This window comes from Anolis sagrei, chromosome 10 (genome assembly GCF_037176765.1).
Source record: "Anolis sagrei isolate rAnoSag1 chromosome 10, rAnoSag1.mat, whole genome shotgun sequence".
Classification (NCBI taxonomy): Eukaryota; Metazoa; Chordata; class Lepidosauria; order Squamata; family Dactyloidae; genus Anolis; species Anolis sagrei.
The window spans coordinates 11,166,534-11,187,944 of record NC_090030.1 but is presented as its reverse complement, the minus strand read 5'-3'; the positions used below and the strand labels follow the sequence as shown (position 1 = coordinate 11,187,944).

Genomic DNA, 21,411 nt, shown 5'->3' with positions numbered 1-21,411 from the left:
GGGTATGCTTTTTGAATTCCGGCCACCGGGGGAGCTGTCGCTTCACCATCCACTTGAGACACCGATGGAGTACTTCCTCATTCTTTTGCACGCTGCTGGAGAGTTTTATGGCGTTGTAAATTAGTTAAATTAGCGTCCCCGAATAAGCAGTACTTGACAGATGCAATTGTCTTTCGGGCTGCAAAGGATGACAGCAAGCTAGACAAATGGTCGGAAGCTTACTCCAACCTGGGCTGGCTTCAAACTCATGACCTTTCGGTCAGTAGTGATTATAAAGCAGCTGACTTCCAACCAGCTGTGCCACAATCCAGAATTCTGTGTCGGAATGAAAATCACGCGTAGTTCATATCTTTACCAATCCACACACTGTCTCTTGCTAGAGAAAAGGTATGCCACGTGGATGACCAGTAAAGAATAAGGTGTTTACTCTTTGTTATGCAGAGCAACATACATACAGTCATGTGAACAGTTGCATTGACTCACACAACGAGAGAGATTCAAATAGTCCTTAGGTGAATTGTATGAATCAGAGTCCGCCAAAAGGGACGTAACAACAACAGATTGCATTGAGCAGTGGATTGGATGATGACCTTCAAATTCCCCGCAATGCCACAATTTCCTGATAGTAATAGTTCCAAGGACAATTCAGTAGCTCTTCCCCCTTAAGCACAGTCCTTAGTGCTCGGATTCTGAATCACTTCAACCTGTCGGAAGGTTTCCACAATGCGGTGATGATGTGCATCACATGGGTTTAAGCTCCTGGAGTCTGAGATTGATTAAGGGGCTGGAAAATAGATCTTTTTCTTGTCAGGGAAATAAGCTACATTGATGGATCTGTGGGGGAAACTTTGCTAACAAACGTCAAGCCAATTTGTCTGCATTTTGGAAAAAAGGACGAGCCTGGTGGGAGGATCTCTCACATATATGAGAAATGTGTTTAAATACCTAAGTCTTTAAAAACACCCCAACTAGTCCTGGGGCTATGGTTAATATTTATTTGATTGATTGATTTATGGCTAAAAATTTTTTCTTTGCTTGATTGAAGGAATTTTCTACGGATGTAATTTTACTATGCCATTGTATATAATGGGAGGCAATCAATTTGATTGATTGATTGATTGATTGCCTCCCAATATAGAACCCAACGTGGGTCTCTGGTGCCTTACATGTTAATATTCAATTGTTAAATAATCTTGTTCATTAATATAGAACAATATAAGAAGAATATTTATGTTTTTATGAATTCGTTCTTTATTATTATGATTTAAAATGACCCAAAATAGTCAATAATGAACTAATGTGTGGGAATAACTAAGTTGCTGGAAATGATGCTGCTGACATTTCAACAAGAAATCTTGAAATCATTGTATGTTTGTATCTTCAAATTGCCTCTTGGCTTAGGGCAGTGTTTCTCAACCTGGGGGTCGGGACCCCTGGGAGCGTTGCAAGGGGGTTTCAGAGGGGTTGCAAAAGACCATCAGAAAACACATATTTTATGATGGTCTTAGGAACCCACCACTGTCACAAATGCGACTGGTGGGGATGAGAGACAGGGCCTTCTCTGTGGTGGCCCCTCAGTTGTGGTGACGGCCGACGGAGCTCTGGCGTGGGCTGGTCCATGAGGTCACGAAGAGTCGGAGACGACTGAACAAATGAACAACAACAACAGGAAGCCCTTTAGCAGAGAAGGCTGAAGATATCTCTCCCTGTCCTTCTCTTTTTGGTGTTGGTGAACTACAACTCCCAGAATTAAAAAACAACCCCCCAACCCCAACAGTATTCAATGTTGGCCATGTAGTTTAAGATCAGCTGGAGAAACCCTGCTCTCGATCCCACCACTGTCACAAATGCGACTGGTGGGGACGAGAGACAGGGCCTTCTCTTTGGTGGCCCCTCAGTTGTGGAACTCCCTTCCCAGTGACATCAGACCCCTCTCTCCTGTCTTTTAGAAAGAAACTAAAGACTTGGTTGTGAGGTCGAGCATTTGAACAGTAGCAGCAAAAATTGGGATAAGACTCAATGTAATATGTATGACAATGGACGGTCCCAGACAATGATTTTTAAACTGGCGTGATTTTAATCAAATGTTTTTAATGTAATGCATTTTAATGATCTGTTTTAAATGTGTTTATGACTGTGGTTGGCACTCAAATGAGTGCTTGTTGTAAAACCGCCCAGGGGTGAGAAAGACAGGGTACAAATGTACAAAATAATAATAATAATAATAATAATAATAATAATAATACATCACACAGTCCTAGACGCTTGGGAAGTGTTTGACTTGTGATTTTGTGATATGAAATCCAGCATATACATCTTGTTTGCTGTGATATACTGTGCTTTTGTGTCAATAATAATAATAATGATAATGATAATGTGGGTAGTGTGGGCTGCTCTTTGGTTGTAGGTGAACTATAAATCCCACCAACTACAAATCCCAAATGTTAATGTCTATTTTCCCCAAACTCCACCAGCATTCACATTTGGGCATATTGAGTATTCGTGCCAAGTTTAGTCCTGATCCATCATTGTTTGAGTCCACCGTGCTCTCTGGATGTAGGTGAACTAAAACTCCCAAACTCAAGGTCAATGCCCCCCAAACCCTTCCAGAATTTTCTGTTGGTTGTGGGAGTCCGATGTGCCAAGTTTGGCTCAATTCCATCATTGGTGGGGTTCAGAATGCACTTTGATTGTAGGTGAACTATAAATCCCAGCAACTTCATCTCCCAAATGACAAAATCAATTTTTGAGTGATGGTCACTCCTTGGGTTAGGAGGTGTCTTGTGTCCAAATTTGGTGTCAATTCCCCCAGTGGTTTTTGAGTTCTGTTAATCCCACAAACGAACATTACATTTTTATTTATATAGATGATTCTAAATGCATAACTTGCTAAGAATTACTTCAGCCTGTCCAACTTGGCAGGGCCCCACCTTCTCTTGGCTCCATCCACGGCTGAAATGTCAAGCTCTTTCCAAATTGGGGTTCAGGTCAAAAGGTCCATCACCCCTACCTTAAGGAGCGGCACCGGGGACTTTCCAAAACCAAGGTCTGTTATCCGCAGCTTAAGCAAGCAGCTTGGCAATTGCTCACAAATCATGCAGTGCTTGGCCTGGATTCAAAACACATCAGGTGCCACTCATTTGGAGACTGTTTTCGAATGTTTTCCAATGGTTCACGGGGGGATCGTGACCTACAAGGCTTTTGGTGCAGCACAACATCTGTTAATGGCTCAAACAGGGCTTCTCGGGAGGTCAAGGTCATGCTACGAACAAGCACTCCGTTCCCAGAGCAGAACCTGGACAGATTGCAGGAGCTGAATCATTCATGTCAAATGGTGGACTGCCTTGAGTACAGACTTTGCCTTGAAGGACTGGTAAAGAAAGCCTATGGGCAAATTGCACTGTATTGGGGAGCCTGGATCTAAATGCCTGAGCTAATATAAACAGCATCTAACTACCCAACTATCTCAATTTGTGAGTTGCTGTGAGTTTTCTGGGTTGTATGGTCATGTTCCAGAAGCATTCTCTTCTGATGTTTTGCCCACATCTAAGGCAGGCATCCTCAAAGGTTGTAAGGTCTGTTGGAAACTAGGTAAGTGAGGTTTGTATATCTGTGGAATGTCCAGGGTGGTGTCTATAATAATAATAATAAAATAATAATAAAACTTTATTTATATGAAAGGGTCTTTGAGTGAAATTTGCAAATGCTAAACAAGGGACTTTGAATGAAATTAACAGCAAAAGAGAAATATATCTGTAGAAAAGGAGCAACATGGAAGAAAATGTTTTTAAGAAACAAGATGTGACATGTAGAGGTCATACAAATTTCAAGCCTACATAGGAAGTAGTTGTGTTGTGGTTAAGCCAAAGGTTGTGGTTAAGTGCAGAGTCTGCAGGTACAAGAAGGTACTTTCCATCAAAAGGTCAAGGGAGAGGGACTGGAAAGAGAGTACTTTCCATGACCAAAAAGAATGTTCTTGATTACTTGAGGGTATATAACGGTGTACAAAAGCCAAGGGGGCGCGGCAGTCACTTGAAGGGTAGCATCTGCGTATGCTGCCAGGCTGTCCGTCTTCTTCATGAAGAAACTAAAATAAACTTTGTTTTTTGATCTTTTTTTGGGACTGTCTCCTTCCTTATGTGCTTCCGTGATGTGGACCTAAGAAGACCCAATTTAGGGTCTCTAACATATATACTGCTCTATCTCCCCAGGGGCACTCAGGGCGGTTTCCATGCAACAACATCAAAACATACAGAGTCACAACACGAACAAAAAAAATAACAGTAACAGCAACATAAGCATAGAATTACCCATTGACAAATTACACACTTGTCTATTTGAGGCAAGTGTGAATGTTGCAATTGGCCGCCTTGATTAGCATTGAATGGCCTTGCAGCTTCAAAGCATGGCTGCTTCCTGACAAGAAACAGACCCTGGATACAGATACATAACCCTCACTTGCCTAGTTTCCAACAGACCTCACAACCTCTGAGGGTGCCTGTCATAGATGTGGACGAAATGTCAGGAGAGAATGCTTCTGGAACATGGCCATATCTCCTGGAAAACTCACAGCAACCCAGTGGTTCTAGCAATGAAAGCCTTCGACAACACATTGTCTTGATTTGGCAGGGAAAGTCGGTCACCCCAATTTTTCACTACACTGGAGGGCCTTCATACTTGGACAGTGAGGGATTGTCTAAGTATGTATATAAGTAAAGTTTAAAGGTTGGGTTTTTCTTATGACCTTTTGTGGTGAAACCCGTCTTTACTCTGCCCGCTCCTCTCTTTCCAGCCAGTGATCAATACATTCCTTCTCAGTTTTCAACCACATACTCAGTTCCCCCAAATTCCTTCTCTTGCGTCCTTCAGAACAAATGAGAAAATTTATTTCGGAGTGGATAGGGAGGCATTTTCTTCCATTGCTCATGATCTTAGGACCCACTAATGTTGAAAGGTAGGAGACTCAGGACAGATGGGTGGAAATATTTCACACAATACAGAGCTGAACTCAAGTTGGCGGACATTGCTGCACATCGAAGAGTGTTGCCTGCCAACTTGAAAAGCTATAACTGGCAGGGAATGGAAACACGATCATAGGGAATCGCACAGCAATGTCTACCCATTAGGATAGGTAAAGGTAAAGGTTTTCCCCTGACATTAAGTCCAGTCGTGTCCAACTCTGGGGGTTGGTGCTCATCTCCATTTCTAAGCCGGCATTGTCCATAGACACCCTCAAGGTCATGTGGCCAGCATGACTACATGGAGCGCCATTACCTTCCCGCCAGAGTGGTACCTGTTGATCTACTCACATTTGCATGTTTCGAACTGCTAGGTTGGCAGAAGCTGGGGCTAACAGCAGGAGCTCACACTGCTCTCCAAATTCGAACCTGCGACCTTTCAGTCAGCAAGCTCAGCAGCTCAGCAGTTCAACTCACTATGCCACCGGAGACCCCATCCATCAGGAAAAAAAATCAATAAACCCCAGGTTCAGAGACTCTATGAGGGTTGAATGAAAAGTAATGCCTCCACCTTAATTACTTGGGTTTGGATGAAAATATTTTAATAAATCAAACGCAGAAATAATCTTTAGAATGTGCTCTTTAACTTCCACTATTCACTTCCCCATATAATCACCAGACTATTGGGTACATTTCTGCCAACGATGAACAAGTTTTCCGAAGCCGTCATGGAAGAAGTCGACACTGTGTTTTTGCAACCCATCGTGCACAGATCTTCTGATAACCAAGCAAAGCAATAATGTGACCCACGTGTTCTTGTGAAATGCTGATTATGGTTGAAATTTCTCTCTGAGTGATACAGCAATCATCCTGAATCAGTCTGTCAACCTTTTGCATGTGAAACTCTGTGGTTGCTGTCACAGGACGTCCAACTCTTTGTTTGTTACACAAGTCAGATATTCCCACCTGAACATCTTTAAACTTACTCACCCAATGATGCACAATACTCACATCAACACAATCACCATAAACAGCTTGCATTCTCTGATGAATCTCCTTTGGGGTGACACCTTCTGCTGTCAAGAATTCAATGGCTGCACGTTGCTTAAGTTGCATTGACCGACCATCTGCGCAGGGTTCCATACTTTGCACTTTAACAACACAACCATTCAATGCTAAGGCCTCCCACCAAGATGGAACTGTAGAGGAGAGTCTACTGAACAAGCCAGTACCTGTCACATACCAGTACTGCCATCTGTTGAGGAGTTACGAAGTTGGAGGCATTACTTTTCATTCAACCCTCGTATGTTAGCATTGGATATGATTTCTGAGGAAATGTAAGCCAGAAAAATGCCATTTTGCCCATGTCCTGCTGTTTGACCACATCTGGACAGAATGGTGAAATAGGAAAGTCTTTGGCCTGATCCTGAAGCCTCTTCTGATGTCCTCACGAAACGCCTCCCAATGTTTCCTGCTTGACCTCCACACTCCCTTCTCTGTGTCTGTCCCACCAAGAAAGACTGGCACCTCTCCTTTTGCCTTGCAACCCCCCATCCCAAATGCATGGGTCGGGTCCATCTTTGCTCTTGTTCTGAACTCCTTTCTCGCAAGCGGCTTTTGAAAAGAGGGTGGCTGCATTCCAACAAGAGCAGCTGCTATACAATCCTTAACCCCATCTCTCAGATGAATGTTTTATGGGAGAAAGCCCTGAGCGAAGGAATAGAGAGAGAGAAATGTTTAATTTTACAGTGTTGGTTGGCACCATATGTTCTCCGCCTTATAAATATTTTACAAACTTATGTTCAGACAGGCGCAAGCTGCATCAGAGCATCTCATTTTCCCACGATGGCACAGGCACCATGCTTCCTCCTCCGCCTGCCAAAGTCACATTACGGAGGGAGGAGAAAGCCATTGCTGCTTGTATGGCCAAGGTCCAAGGGACGATGGGGTGTTTGGGAATGCCATCCTACAAGACTGGGTCAGAATGGGCCAAGAGGGCACCTGATTTCTCAAATGGTCAGGCCTGTGATTGGCGAATCACTGAGTTACGGGAAGGATCAGGACTCTATAAGACAACCAAAAGGTGATGCTTTTTTGGGATTTCTGAACTTGCACTTCAGTTGTATCAGGATGTGTTGTAGAAGGCTTTCATGGCTGGAATCACTGGGTTGTTGTGAGTTTTCCAAGCTCTATGACCATGTTCAAGAAGCATTCTCTTCTGATGTTTCACCCACATCTATGGCAAGCATCCTCAGAGGTTGAGGGGTCTGTTGGAAACTAGGAAAGTGAGTTGGTTGTTGTAGGTTTTTCAAGCTATATGGCCATCTTCTAGAAGCATTCTTTCCTGACATTTCACCCACATCTATAGCAGGCATCCTCAGAGGTTGAGGGGTGTGTTGGAAACTAGGAAAGTGAGTTGGTTGTTGTAGGTTTTTCAGGCTATATGACCATCTACTAGAAGCATTCTCTCCTGACATTTCACCCACATCTATAGCAGGCATCCTCAGAGGTTGAGGGGTCTGTTAGAAACTAGGAAAATGAGTAGGTTTTTGTAGGTTTTTCAAGCTATATGGCCATGTTCTAGAAGCATTCTCTCCTGACATTTCGCCTGCATCTATGGCAAGCATCCTCAGAGGTTGTGAGGTCTCTGAAGTTGTGAAGATCTCACAACCTCTAGGAGGATGCTTGCCATAGATGCAGGCGAAACGTCAGGAGAAAATGCTTCTAGAACATGGCCATATAGCCCAAAAAACCTACAACAACCCAGTGATTCCAGCCATGAAAGCCTTCGATGATCTGAATCATGACATGAATGACCTGAATCCAAATTCCTATATTTCATTACTACATTTTTAAGTTAAGCTGAACTGATCCTGTTGAATTGCTCTATTTCTATGCTATTATTCCTATGCTGCTATACGTTTCTATCCACCCTATCCTTTAACTGGTTTTGCAGATTGGCACCCTCTCCCCCCCCTCCAAAAATGAGTCTGTTGTTGCTTTTGATACTTGTTTATTATTGTTTATGCTGTTTTTATTGTATTTTAATATGTTATTGTTCTGTTTTTAATTGCATGTTGCCTTGGGCTTGGCCCCTTGTAAGCCGCCCCAAGTGCCTTTGAAGAGATGGAGGTGGGGTAGAAAAATAAATAACTTCTTCTTCTTCTTCTTCTTCTTCTTCTTCTTCTTCTTATTTATTTATTTATTTATTTATTGCATTTATTGACCGCCCCTCTCAGCCCGGAGGCGACTCGGGGCGGTGAACAACAGCAAAGAAGACAGTGTACAGCGGGTCTAGACATACAAAACAGACAAATACAACACAACATATACTTATACTAAAAATCCGCTTCGTCAAGTCCTGGGGTCATAGCCAAAATTCGCAGTCCTCATTCATTCCAGTGTCAATTAACTATACTTAGTTGAAGGCCTGCTCAAAGAGCCATGTTTTTAGGCCCCTACGGAAGGCCATCAAGGAGGGCGCCTGTCTAACTTCTACCGGGAGAGTGTTCCACAGCCGGGGGGCCACCACCGAGAAGGCCCGCTCCCTCGTCCCCGCCAGGCGTGCCTGTGAGGCGGGCGGGACCGAGAGAAGGGCCTCCCCGGATGATCTCAAGGCCCTCGTGGGCTCGTAGGCCGAGATGCGGTCTGCAAGGTATTTTGGGCCGGAACCGTTTAGGGCTTTGTAGGAAAGCACCAGCACCTTAAATTGGGCCCGGTAGCAGATCGGCAGCCAGTGGAGTTGGGACAGCAGAGGCGTTGTATGCTCTCTGCGTCCAGCTCCCGTTAACAACATGGCTGCCGCGCGCTGGACTAGCTGAAGCTTCCGGGCCGTCTTCAAGGGCAGCCCCACGTAGAGAGCGTTGCAGTAGTCAAGGCGGGATGTGACCAAAGCGTGTACCACCGTGGCCAAGTCAGACTTCCCAAGATACGGGCGCAGCTGGCGCACGAGCCTGAGCTGTGCAAATGCTCCCCTGGTCACCGCTGAAACCTGGGGCTCCAGGCTCAGCGATGAGTCCAGGGTCACACCCAAGCTGCGAACCTGCGCCTTCAAGGGGAGTGCGACCCCGTCCAGCACAGGCTGTAACCCTATACCCTGTTCGGCCTTGCGACTGACCAGGAGTACCTCTGTCTTGTCTGGATTTAATTTCAGTTTGTTCGCCCTCATCCAGACCATTACAGCGGCCAGGCACCGGTTCAGGACTTCGACGGCCTCCTTAGTAGCAGGTGGGAAGGAGTGACAGAGTTGGACGTCATCTGCGTACAGGTGACACCGCACCCCGAAACTCCGGATGATCTCACCCAGCGGCTTCATGTAGATGTTAAACAACAAGGGGGACAAGATGGAGCCCTGAGGAACGCCACAGGTCAACGGCTGCGGCGTTGAACAGGAGTCCCCCAATAACACCTTCTGAGTACGACCCTCCAGGAATGACCGGAGCCACTGCAGAGCAGTGCCCCCAAGGCCCATCCCTGCAAGGCGCCCCAGAAGAATACCGTGGTCGATGGTATCGAAGGCCGCTGAGAGGTCCAGGAGCACCAACAGGGACACACTCCCCCTGTCTAGCTCCCGGCGCAGATCATCCACTAAGGCGACCAAGACCGTCTCGGTACCATGTCCCGGTCTGAAACCAGACTGTGCCGGATCCAGATAATCCGTGTCTCCCAAGAATACCTGGAGTTGTGAGGCCACCACGCTTTCCATGACTTTGCCCAAAAAGGGAAGATTGGAAACAGGCCGAAAGTTGTCCAATTTAGTGGGGTCAAGTGATGGTTTCTTCAACAGCGGCTTTATAATAGCCTGTTTTAGGCTCGCTGGAATCTTGCCCTCCCGAAGGGAGGCATTAACCACCACCGTTACCCACTTCTTCTTCTTCTTCTTCTTCTTCTTCTTCTTCTTCTAGTTCTCCTCCTCCTCCTCCTCCTCCAATACATAGGACACTGAGGTGTATATATCTGTGGAATGTCCAGGGTGGGAGAAAGAACTCTTGTTTGTTGGTGGCAAGTGTGAATGTTGCAATTGGCCACCTTGATTAGCATTGAATGGTACTGCAATTTCAAAGCCTGGCTGCTTCCTGCCTGTAGGAATCCTTTATTGGGAGGTGTTAGCTGGCCCTGATTGTTTCCTGTTGGGAATTCCCTGTTTTTGTTTTAGTGTAGTTTGTTTTAGTAAGGAGTGTAGTTTCTAGATCCAGGGAAGTCATGCTACCCCTCTATTCTGCCTTGTTCAGCTCACACCTGGAATATTGTGTCCAGTTCTGGGCACCACAATTGAAGAGAGATACTGACAAACTGGAAGGTGTCCAGAGGAGGGCGACTAAAATGACCAAGGGTCTGGAGAACAAGCCCTATGAGAAGCGGCTTAAGGAGCTGGGCATGTTAAGCCTGAAGAAGAGAAGGCAGAGAGGAGACATGATAGCCACGTATTAATACATGAGAGGAAGTCACAGGGATGAGGGAGCAAGTTTGTTTTCTGCTTCCCTGGAGACTAGGATATGGAACAATGGCTTCAAACTAAAAGAAAGGAGATTCCATCTGAACATTAGGAAGAACTTCCTGACTGTGAGAGCTGTTCAGCAGTGGAACTCTCTGCCCCAAAGTGTGGTGGAGGCTCCTTTTTTTGAAACTTTTAAACAGAAGCTAGATGACCATCTGTCGGGGTGCTTTGAATGCAATTTTCCTGTTTCTTGGCAGGGGGTTGGACTGGATGGCCCATGAGGTCTCTTCCAAGTCTATGATTCTACGATTCAGGAGAAGGCGAAATAATAACAACTGTGTAGTCTTGGGAGGTGTGCGTTCGTGTCCGAAACCCAACCCTAAAGTTAAGAGGAGGCTCGACTTCACACAAGACACATCTGGAATGTATACATATATATTATATTTTATGTATATATATTTATATATTTATATATACACATTAACAAAGAAGTTGCAAAACCGATTATGATACATAGGAAAAGAAAGCTGACGGGTCTCACGGAAACGAAAAGCTCACCACATCCCCAAAATCAGATAAAATGCAATCAGTATGATACAAACAGCCAGGCATGGCTTTGCGGCGGTCCTGAAGAACCAAGACCCCTCTCCAGTGGGAAGAGTGACCCACAAGGCTTCCCACTGAGGTTCTTTCCCCTCTTCGACCTCTGCAAAGTAGACAGGGAGGGAAATTAGTATAGTATAGCTGTAGGAAACGTGAAGCACTCACCATTTAACAGTACTCTGTTTCTGCCAGCTACATTGTTTACTAAAGGCTGTGCTACAAATTGCTTGATCTCCTGGGGGGGTTGAGTCCTTTCCCTGCAGTGACATCCCATCATTCTGTTTGGCACATGGAAGCTCAACACAGGGGGGTTGGCACCATATGGCCAAGTCACCAGAGTTTCTGTCTCAAATGCAGAACCTCTTCATGCCGGGAGATGTTTCTCCACTGAGCATTTCCCTGTTAAGATTGGTAGAGATGGAGCCAACTTGGTCCATGTAGCATAAGCTACACTATCTGTGAATGATGGAGCAAAAGGAGGACATGGATACAGTTACACGGGGTGGCATTTTAATATAGGTACTTAGCTTGTTACTATCCTTTCCTCCACCTGGTTGGAAGTACAGTACATAAGAGTGGCTTGTGTGCTAGTCACCAAAGCCAAGGAAATAGACATTGTTGTGAGCTGGACCATAACGGTAAGGATTGCCATCCAGCAGGGGTGGCTGAAGCAATAGGCAAGTTACGCATTTGCGTATAGCACAAATCCCCGAGGGGCGCTCTTAGTCCAGCCATTCCAAATGCAACATCTTCCTTTCCATTACTGTAGAAGAGACACTTTAGGCTTGCAGAAATACATTAAACATCACATTAAAGTTGTGCTCCAAGGGTTTTTGAAGTCTCTCTCATCCTGGAGGCACCAAATGTGAGGGACTACAACTCCCCACAACCCAGCAGTGGCCTAAATCCTACAGAATAAACCCACAGATTGCTCAGATTGAGATGGTTTGGATTAAAAAAATAGACAGGTCTTTATGTCTAGTTTATGCCCGTGATAGACTCATATACTGAGTTAATTCCTTCTCACTAGCGTGTTTCTAATATGTTTTTTTTTTCATTCCCAAAGACATAGGTACACAGGCCATGATGAGAAACTAGCATTTACTTGCCGCTGCAACCTCTTACCTGTTTTTATGAAAACTGATATGTTACACATCTTGTGTTAGGGCAGGACTTTAGCTTTTTCTGATCTGCTGCCCCTGCAAAGAGGTATCGTATCATCACCCTGGTGCTTTTATCTAAGGCCATTCCAAGCTGATGAGAAGCATTGCTTCTGCTTTCCGCATGAGCTGAAACTGGCTGCCTCCCCGTCCTGCCTCCGTGAGGTTCATGAACTCCTTCACTACTGACAGCCCCAAAGGGAGGCCAAGGGCCGCCCCAGAGCAGCCGTGCGGGTGGCGTGATGTGACAGGTGAGGGAAGGAGGAGGACGGGATAGCAAGAGGGCTCCGGGCTGACAGCTCTAATTGGTGCGGCTTGGACAGCAGAGCGAAGGCAGGACAGTGCAAAACAACTCAGTTGGGTCATTAGGGTTTTTTTTTTTCATGTCAGGAGTGACTTAAGAAACTGCAAGTTGCTTCTGGTGTAAGAGAATTAGCTGTTTGCAAGGATGATGCCCAGGGAACACCTGGATGTTTTACCATCCTATGGGAGGTTTCTCTCATGTCCCTGTATGAAAAGCTGGAGCTGACACATGGGAGCTCATCCAACTCCCCAGATTTGAACCGTCAACCTTTCGGTCAGCAGTCTTGACGGAAAAGGGATTTAACCCATTGCACCACTGGAGGCTCCTGGGTCATGAGGGGTGATGCCAGGACACTGTCTCTGGGCTGACTTTAGAACCACATCAGCTTCAACTGCAGCAGCCCTGCCAATGGGAGGACTGGGATATACGTATATGTGTTTGCTCCCCCATGTTTCCCCGACATTCCTACCCAGTTTCCCCGACATCCCTACCACAATCCCTTGGCCTCTTCAGGACCTTGCATTATTTGAAACACCTTTTCTGATAGGTCAGCAGCTATTGCTTTCCTGTTACTTGATGGCCACATTATCCATCTTTGGAATCCAAAAGCAAAACAATGTGCCTCCTGCTGATTATGTGTGAGTTAGCAGACACTGTGTTGCATGTGCAGAAGGCAGAGCTGGTTGGGCATGCAATGCTGATGGGACATGTCATGCCATCCTCCTCTCTGCCAAGGTGTAGTAAAGAGTTGAAGCATGGAGCATCTTTATCAAAAAAATAATATCATCATGTGCCACCCTACTCTGGTTTTCCTGTCCCTTTCACAGAACGATGGCTTCAAACTACAGGAAAGGAGATTCCATTTGAACATAAGGAAGAACCTCCTAACTGTGAGAAAGAGCTGTTCAGCAGTGGAACTCTCTGCCTTGGAGAGTAATGGAGACTCCTTCTTTGGAAGCTTTTAAACAGAGGTTGGATGGCAATCTGTTGGGAATGTGATTTTTGGCAAAATGGGGTTGGACTGGATGGCCAACTCCACAACTCTACAATTGTATGATCCGCAGTCCTAACAGCAGCAAGACCGGCATAGGGAAATGGATTCCCCTCATAACGTGAACGTCCAATGTAATCTCATGAGCAACTCCTGTTATTGTTGTAGGTTTTTCAGGTTATATGGCCATGTTCTAGAGGCATTCTCTCCTGACGTTTCGCCTGCATCTATGGCAAGCATCCTCAGAGGTTGTGAAGTCTCTGAGGTTGTGAAGACCTCACTACCTCTGAGGATGCTTGCCATAGATGCAGCCGAAACGTCAGGAGAGAATGCGTCAGGAGAGACATGGCCATATAACCTGAAAAACCTACAACAACCCAGTGATTCCAGCCATGAAAGCCTTCGACAACTCCTGTTGTGTTTTCAAATGGCTTCGTCTTGAATTGTCAACCAAGATCTCTTTTGTGGTGAGATTAAAAACAGCCAAATTAACCAGGAAGTTTGCATTTTGAGGGGATGAGAAGGATGTCTATGGGACTCTTGTCATCTGTGCCTGAACTTCAAAATACGCCACTTCTCTGCACATGGAGAAAATGTGTAGAGGACTAAAAACAAAAGAATGAAGACCCATGCAAATGGTTATTTGCTATGATGTGGGACAGTCCTGTATCTTCCAGGCAGCCCTGACTCCGAATGGCTGGTGGAACCGTAACTGGGTCCACAAACATCTCACGCAAGTTGCTTCCCTCCCTCCCAAATAGTAGAAAACTCCGACTGTATCAACCTCCGAAGGAACAACCTCCCCAACTCCCTGCCGTGATGCCCCTTTCCCCACCAGGAAATGGACAGGACGTGCCCATTCCATCTGAGAAAATTCAGTAGTGCTATCAAAATAAAAAAAATAGTCCGTGAAACAACCCCTCTCCACAGACAGACAGACAGACATACACACGCAGACACTCCTCTGGCGGCCTGTGCTACCGAAGGTGCGCTTTCCTTGGGACAACCAACTAGCCGGACGTGGCAAGTCACCTTCCAGTCTAGCTGTGCAGAAGTTCCTGAGGCTTGGCTGGAAGGGGAGAGGGGCTCCCTTGCCCCTCAATGAAGGGTTTTCATTCCTGATACGTAAGGGGACTCTTGTGGCGGCCGGCAGTTGCATTCTTGCGTCTCAGGGTAGTCTATAAAGTCCGGGGCGGGCAAACCCGAAGCAATCATTAAAGATTTGTTCCAAATGGTAAAGGTGGGGCAGACGGGCAGGATGAAAGAAATCTCAAAGGTGTGGAGGTGGAGGGAGTTGGCCGGGTCGTAGAAGGAGAGGACGTTGTTGTCATAGTCCAGGAGAATGCCCAGGCGCTTCATCTGCGGGTGAACGTCCACCAGCATCTCCTTGTTGTTGTGCCGCACGACAAAGTTGTTGTTGCAACGAGAGAAGACCCAGGAGGAGGAATTCTTGCCAATCCATTCATTCTTTGGGGCTGATTTGTAGGCAATGCCAATAGCATACCTGGAGAAGGAGACAAAAACGAGAGTCATCTTCAGGAGACTGGACTGAATCAATGAACTCATCTTGAGCCACTAGTCTGGGTTAAAGGCTGGATATTCCTGTTGGAAATAGCAACCTTCCAAGCTTTCACTATTTGTTCGTTAATGTATATGTTTGCTAACTTGTATTGTAAGTATATGTTGATTTGCCAGTTTGGGAGGAACTACAGCAACATTTCTCAACCTGAGGGTCAGGGGGTCGCCAAAGACCATCAGAAAACACAGTATTTTCTGTTGGTCATGGGGGTTCTGTGTGGGAAGTTTGGCCCAATTCTATCGTTAGTGGGGTTCAGAATGCACTTTGATTGTAGGTGAAAATTTTTTTGTTGTGTCAGGAGCAACTTGAGAAACTGCAAGTCACTTCTGGTGTGAGAGAATTGGCCGTCTACAAGGAAGTTGCCCAAGGGACACCTGGATGATTTGATGTTTTTATCATCCTTGTAGGAGGCTTCTCTCATGTCCCCGCATGAGGAGCTGGAGCTGATAGTGGGAGCTCATCCGCCTCTTCCCGGATTCGAACCTGCAACCTGCCGGCACAGGGGTTTAACCCACTGCACCACCGGGGGCTCCCTATAGGTGAACTATAAATCCCAGCAACTAATGTCAAGGTCTATTTTCCCCAAACACCGCCACTGTTCACATTTGAGCACATTGAGTATTTGTGCCAAGTTTGGTCCAGATCCATCATTGTTTGAGTCCACAGTGCTCCCTGGACGTAAGTGAACTACAACTCCAAAACTCAAGGTCAATGCCCACCAAACCCTTCCAGTATTTTCTATTGATCATGGGAGTTCTGTGTGCTAAGTTTGGTTTAATTCCATCTCTGGTGGAGTTCAGAATGCTCTTTGATTGTAAGTGAACTATAAATCCCAGCAACTACAACTCTCAAATGACAAAATCAATCCCCCCTGAACCCATCAATATTCAAATTTGGGCGTATTGGGTATTTGTGCCAAATTTGGTCCAGTGAATGAAAATGCATACTGCATATGAGATATTTACATGACGATTCATAACAGTAGCAACAGAAATAATTTTATGGTTGGGGGTCACCACAACATGAGGAACTGTACGTATTTAGGGGCATTAGGCATTAGGAAGGTTGACAACCACTGAACTACAGACATGTGATTGTACTGAGCATGTTCAGACTCAAGACTCCATTTTGTTATCTGTATCTTTTTGAACTTCAATGGAAGCAGATGTCATGTCGGACGTATGCAGGAACCGTTTACTATATGTTTGCTTTGAGAAGCAGTGAATGCAGTGATACAGTTTGGACTTTCATAAGATGTATACTTAAAGACTTTGGACTATGGACTATTAATTAAGAATGATACCCTGTGTTCTTAACACAGAAAAACTACATCATATCTGTAACTGAACTTGAATAAGAAATGTGCCTCTATGGTGAATTAATACAAGATGTTTGTGAGTAAACAAGATATGTTACTTTTCAAGGAAGACTTTTATTTTTTATCACTGACTGCATATTTTAAACTAAGAGGTTTCAAGGGAAAGTATATGTTTTGTGCAACTGCAATTGCAACTTCAACTTCAAAGCAACAATTTTAAAACTCTGCTAGCCAAATATATTTTTATGCAGTGGCATGTCTTTGTCCCTGGCAGTTCAAAGACATGGTTCTTCAGTTTAACAGCAGAGTTACCTGTGTGCCATTACATGAATCACTTTTTCAAAGGGTTGAAAGTCATGCCTTTCCTTGACTAGTGGTTTTCAAAAGGTGGTCTCCAGATGGTCATGGAGATTCACATTTGCCAAATTGATATGTCATCATTTTTTCCTTTTCAAAAAGCTTATGATTGCCATTTCCCCCAAACATTTCCTCCATGGAGCTCAGAGTTAAAATATTCAACCACAATATCCACTGAGTGAGTTTTGGCCAGACATTAGACATTATGCATGCCACCCCGAATTCTTAAAGGAAGGAATACAGATAACAATAAAATGATTCCTTCATTGCTGGGAAGTATCCCTGCCATTGGAAGGACGGGGGATGGCTCCAGATATTAGTGCCCTCTTGTCGATGGGATTGAAGTAGATTGTGGAAAGCTCTTCATAAAGAAATCAGCCTGGTGCTTATTTAATAGCATTTGAATGGCAAGCAAAGACCTTTCCCAGGCCTTTAAAATCACCTGCACATTGTTTTTGGTGCCGCTTCAATGCTGACTCATTTTCTATCGCTGAATATATATAGTGGTATTTGATGTTTATTGCAAATTTTAGGATGCTGCTCTGGGGACTCAATAAAGGTCAGGCTAGACATGAAATCAAATCAAGTAATAAACTGAACGACAATCCTAAGTAGTTCTGTTGCAACTAAAACCCATTCTCACCCTTGCCAGGATTCTGCTGAAAAACCAAGTTTTGCACTGAGTTTGAAGTGGCTCTCCGGCTTGGGAGTTATTTAATATCCTGCCCCCAAATACACACACACAACTGTGCTTTTTGGAGAGGGAGACAAAGGCAGGCTCAGAGAAAAGCAAACTGAGTGGGAGACTCCGCAGGGGATGACAATGTTCCAGTTGCAATGGCTAGAAGCTGCAAGTCCCGCTGTGCTTTGATCAATGTATTTTGGTGTAATGCAGGCCCAAGGCTGGCTTTGATTCAGACTCGGGCTCAATTATATCTGCCCATCCTCCATGTAGCATTGACTGAGTGGTTGGCTGCTTGTGTTCCTAGAAGATGACACACAAGTGTGTGCCAGTCCTGCTGCCTCTCTGGATCTTGAATTGAAGCCCACCAGTAGAAGGGATCAAACAAGAAATGGCTGGCAAAGGAAAAGGCACAAAAACAAAAACAGCTCCCTGCAAAATGACTTTTTAAGGCAATCTGTAAAGCTTCTGTGCAGGCTACGTGATGCTCTGGCTTGTGGCACCTGAAAGACTCTACTGCCCTGGGATGTAATTCTTGGCTAATTTCATTCTCAAAGGATGCCATGAGAACATTTTCTTCCTGCGGCAAGACACTTTGAAAATGGCACCGTTTTCAAAGGCTGTTCAAGATTTCACAAAATTCGTATATGGTATTTCTGTACAGAAAATAACATTTTCCGATGCTGTACTTTAAGGCTTATTCTGTACAACACAGTTTTTAAAAAAAATACATATATAGTTTTGGGCATATAAAATGGTTTTCTGTGCAAAAAATCATATGTGAATTTTAGGCACAATAAATCCTGAGCCACCGATTCTCATCATTTCACGGCTGTGCTCATTAGGGTTTCCTGGCACACATTTTACAATCATGTTTTGAATAGGTTCTCAATCCCGACATCTGCCCCATACAAGTTGTGCAAAAGGGACAGGGCTGACAAGAGGGCAAGGGCGTCAGAGTTTGGAAAAGTTCCTTTTTATAAACCAAAAGGCACAAGGAGTTATAGTTGTGGTGCAAAAATGGGCCTTTCTGCTGCCAAATACTATATAGTCAGAGTTTGGAAAAGTTCCTTTTTATGAACCGGAAGGCACAAGGAGTTATAGTTGTGATGCAAAACAGGGACTTTTCTGCTGCCAAATACTAAATCATCAGAGTTTGGAAAAGTTCCTTTTTATGAACCAGGAGGCACAAGGAGTTATAGTTGTGGTGCAAAAGGGACTTTTCTGCTGCCAAATACTATATAACAGCAATGGGCAAATTTCAGCCTTTCAAGTGTTTTGGACTTCAACTCCCACAATTCCAAACAGCCTCAGCTTAAGCGGCTGAGGGAGAAAAGGAAAGGGCCTGAAGCTGTTGGGAATTGTGGGAGTTGAAGTCCAAAACATCTGGAGCCCCAAAGTGTGCCCATGGCAACTAAATAGTCTGAAAGCTCTGCATTAGCTCAGAACCGCAGCTTGGAAAACTCTTGAACTGCAGCACTCATAATTCCTTATGCGAGGTGTTCAAACTGCTGGTGAATTCTGAGTGTTGTAATCAAGAAAACTGTAACATTTCCAAGCTCTGTGCAGCACTAGTAATAAAGGTACTTACCAAGTGGAGGAGCCCAGCGTTACCTCCCAGTAATGGCAGCCGCTGTCAATGAAGACATTGCCCGCGGCACCGTAGCACCCTGTGCCACTGAACCTCTCCGGCGTGTGGCTCTTTTTCAGAGAGCTCTCATCTTTCTCCATTTGCAGTCCATCATTGGAGATTTTCAGTTTCTTGTGAGCCATTTTGGGGTCCAGCTTGAAGGGTTGGCCTGGAAAGACAATACGACCCAGAGCTGAAATGCAATGCCAATAAACCCAAAGGTCGCATCCTTTTGAGAAGCAAGCTCCCTTGCTTTTTTGTTTATGTGCCATTTTAAGACAGCCTCTCTCTGCCCAAATAACTGCAATGATAAACATCTAAAATTAACCAAAATTAAAGTTGGACATTATTAATAAACTTTGAGGTTCAGATAGCAACAAAAGCAGATCTGAACTACAATGTTCCCTCACTTATTGCGGGGGTTCCATTCCAGGACCATCCGCGATAAGTGAAAATCTGCAAAGTAGGGATGCCATATTAATTTTAATATTTATACATTATTTTATATATATTTATATGTTATTTTCTTACCCGCGCTTCCTTATCCACCTCCTGGCCCACCCCAAAGGCTCCTGCCAGCCTCCCTGGCTTCCTCAGAGCCTCCGGAGCCACACAGGCAGCAGCAGGCCAGGGAGGTGCTGTGCCTCAGGCCGCCGCACTTCTGGGGTCCCTGACCTCAACTGGACATAAATATTTTTATTAATATCTTCAAAAACCCGTGAAACAGTGAGTCTGCTGAAAGCGAACCGTGAAGTAGCGAGGGAACACTGTAAATGAATATAGGCATTTTTGATAGAGTAAAAAGGATTAAATGAGCAGGGAAGTTGCCTTGCTCAGGTGACACCTTGCTCAGAGGTTAGCAACAGGGCTCTCATTATTTATTTATCATGTCAGGAGCAACCAGACATTTGTATTATATTTTTAACAAAGCAAACAAACAAACAGACAAAACACAAAGTTTGCAAACTTGGCATTTTATTAAATGTTCTTTGACCAGTAACTGGCCACTTGGAGTGCTTCTGGTGTTGCTGCAAGGAGGTCCTCCATTGTGCCTGTAGCAGGGCTCAGGTTGCATCGCAGCAAGTGGTCTGTGGTTTGCTCTTTTCCACACTCACATGTCGTGGACTCCACTTTGTGGCCCCATTTCTTAAGATTGGCTCTGCATCTCGTGGTGCCAGAGCGCAGTCTGTTCAGCACCTTCCAAGTTGCCCAGTTTTCTGTGTGCCCAGGAGGGAGTCTCTCATTTGGTATCAGCCATTGGTTGAGGTTCTGGGTTTGAGCCTGCCACTTTTGGACTCTCGCTTGCTGAGTTGTTCCAGCGAGTGTCTCTGTAGATCTTAGAAAACTATTTCTAGATTTAAGTTGTTGACGTGCTGACTGATACCCAAACAGGGGATGAGCTGGAGATGTCTCTGCCTTGGTCCTTTCACTATTGGCTGCTACTTCCCGGCGGATGTCAGGTAATGCGATACCGGCTAGACAGTGTAGTTTCTCCAGTGGTGTAGGGCGCAGACACCCCGTGATAATGCGGCATGTCTCATTAAGAGCCACACCCACTGTTTTAGCGTGGTGAGATGTGTTCCACAGGGCTCTCTCTCATGATGCTTCTGGATTGCAACTCCTATGGTTCCTCAACAATCTGCTCTGTTTGCTAGTGCTGTTGTAAGATGCCTGACCATGTCAATCTAGTCGACTATTGTCTGAGCTGACTGGTGGTGTCTCCTGCAGACATTAGTTCCCATTTTAACGGGAAATGCCAGGGACCTTTTGCATGCAAAGCACGCTCGCTCTGTTACAGAGATAGCGAGCCCCCTTCAGCTTGTTCCCACAAGTTATTACTCATCGCTGCTCTGCCCGCTCAAGTCTTCAGCTGCTTTATGAAAGGCACGCTCTTGTCAAAAGCCTCACGTTCCCAGAAATGGAGAAACATCAACTAGCTGTCGGAGAAGGACAGTAAAATAAAGGAGATGCTTTCCATAAAAACAAGGAAATGGCTTCTACAACCCATTAATCATACAATAGAGCAATAAGCTTTTAATGCGTTTTTGTCCTGCGCTTTCCCCTTAAGATTGCATGCAAGAGCTTCTTGGGTTGCAAAGCAAGAGTTCGGTTCCATTCTGCGCATCTTGCCTAGAAGAGTGACTTCATCAGAAAGAACAGCTTGGAGGATGCATTGACCCTAAATGACGTGCCATGAAGAAATACCAGATGGCCAGCCATCAAGGACTGAACCGTTTTAGAGGTAGTTCCACATCTTTAGCAGATGCTTCAAAGATGTGCTCTATGTTTAGGAATGCTTATGGCCCTTTTACGCAATGGCTGTTGCTTGGTTTATTTATTTATTTACAGTAATTATATTATGCCGTTCTCACCCTGAAGGGCGGATCACAGA

General features: G+C 45.0%; 1 protein-coding gene across 1 annotated transcript in view; it reads right to left on the bottom strand.

Moving 5' to 3' along the window:
* Window positions 1–10,818: 10,818 nt before the first annotated feature.
* The window catches only part of MID2 (midline 2), a 258,983-nt gene continuing 248,390 nt past the window's right edge, over window positions 10,819–21,411 (bottom strand). Inside the window, exons 9-10 of the mRNA XM_060756327.2 lie at window positions 18,981–19,188; window positions 10,819–14,957 (exon numbers count right to left, since the gene is read on the bottom strand). Coding sequence (XP_060612310.1) covers window positions 14,552–14,957; window positions 18,981–19,188 — 614 coding nt within the window. The 3' untranslated portion in view covers window positions 10,819–14,551. The remainder of the gene's footprint in view (window positions 14,958–18,980; window positions 19,189–21,411) is intronic.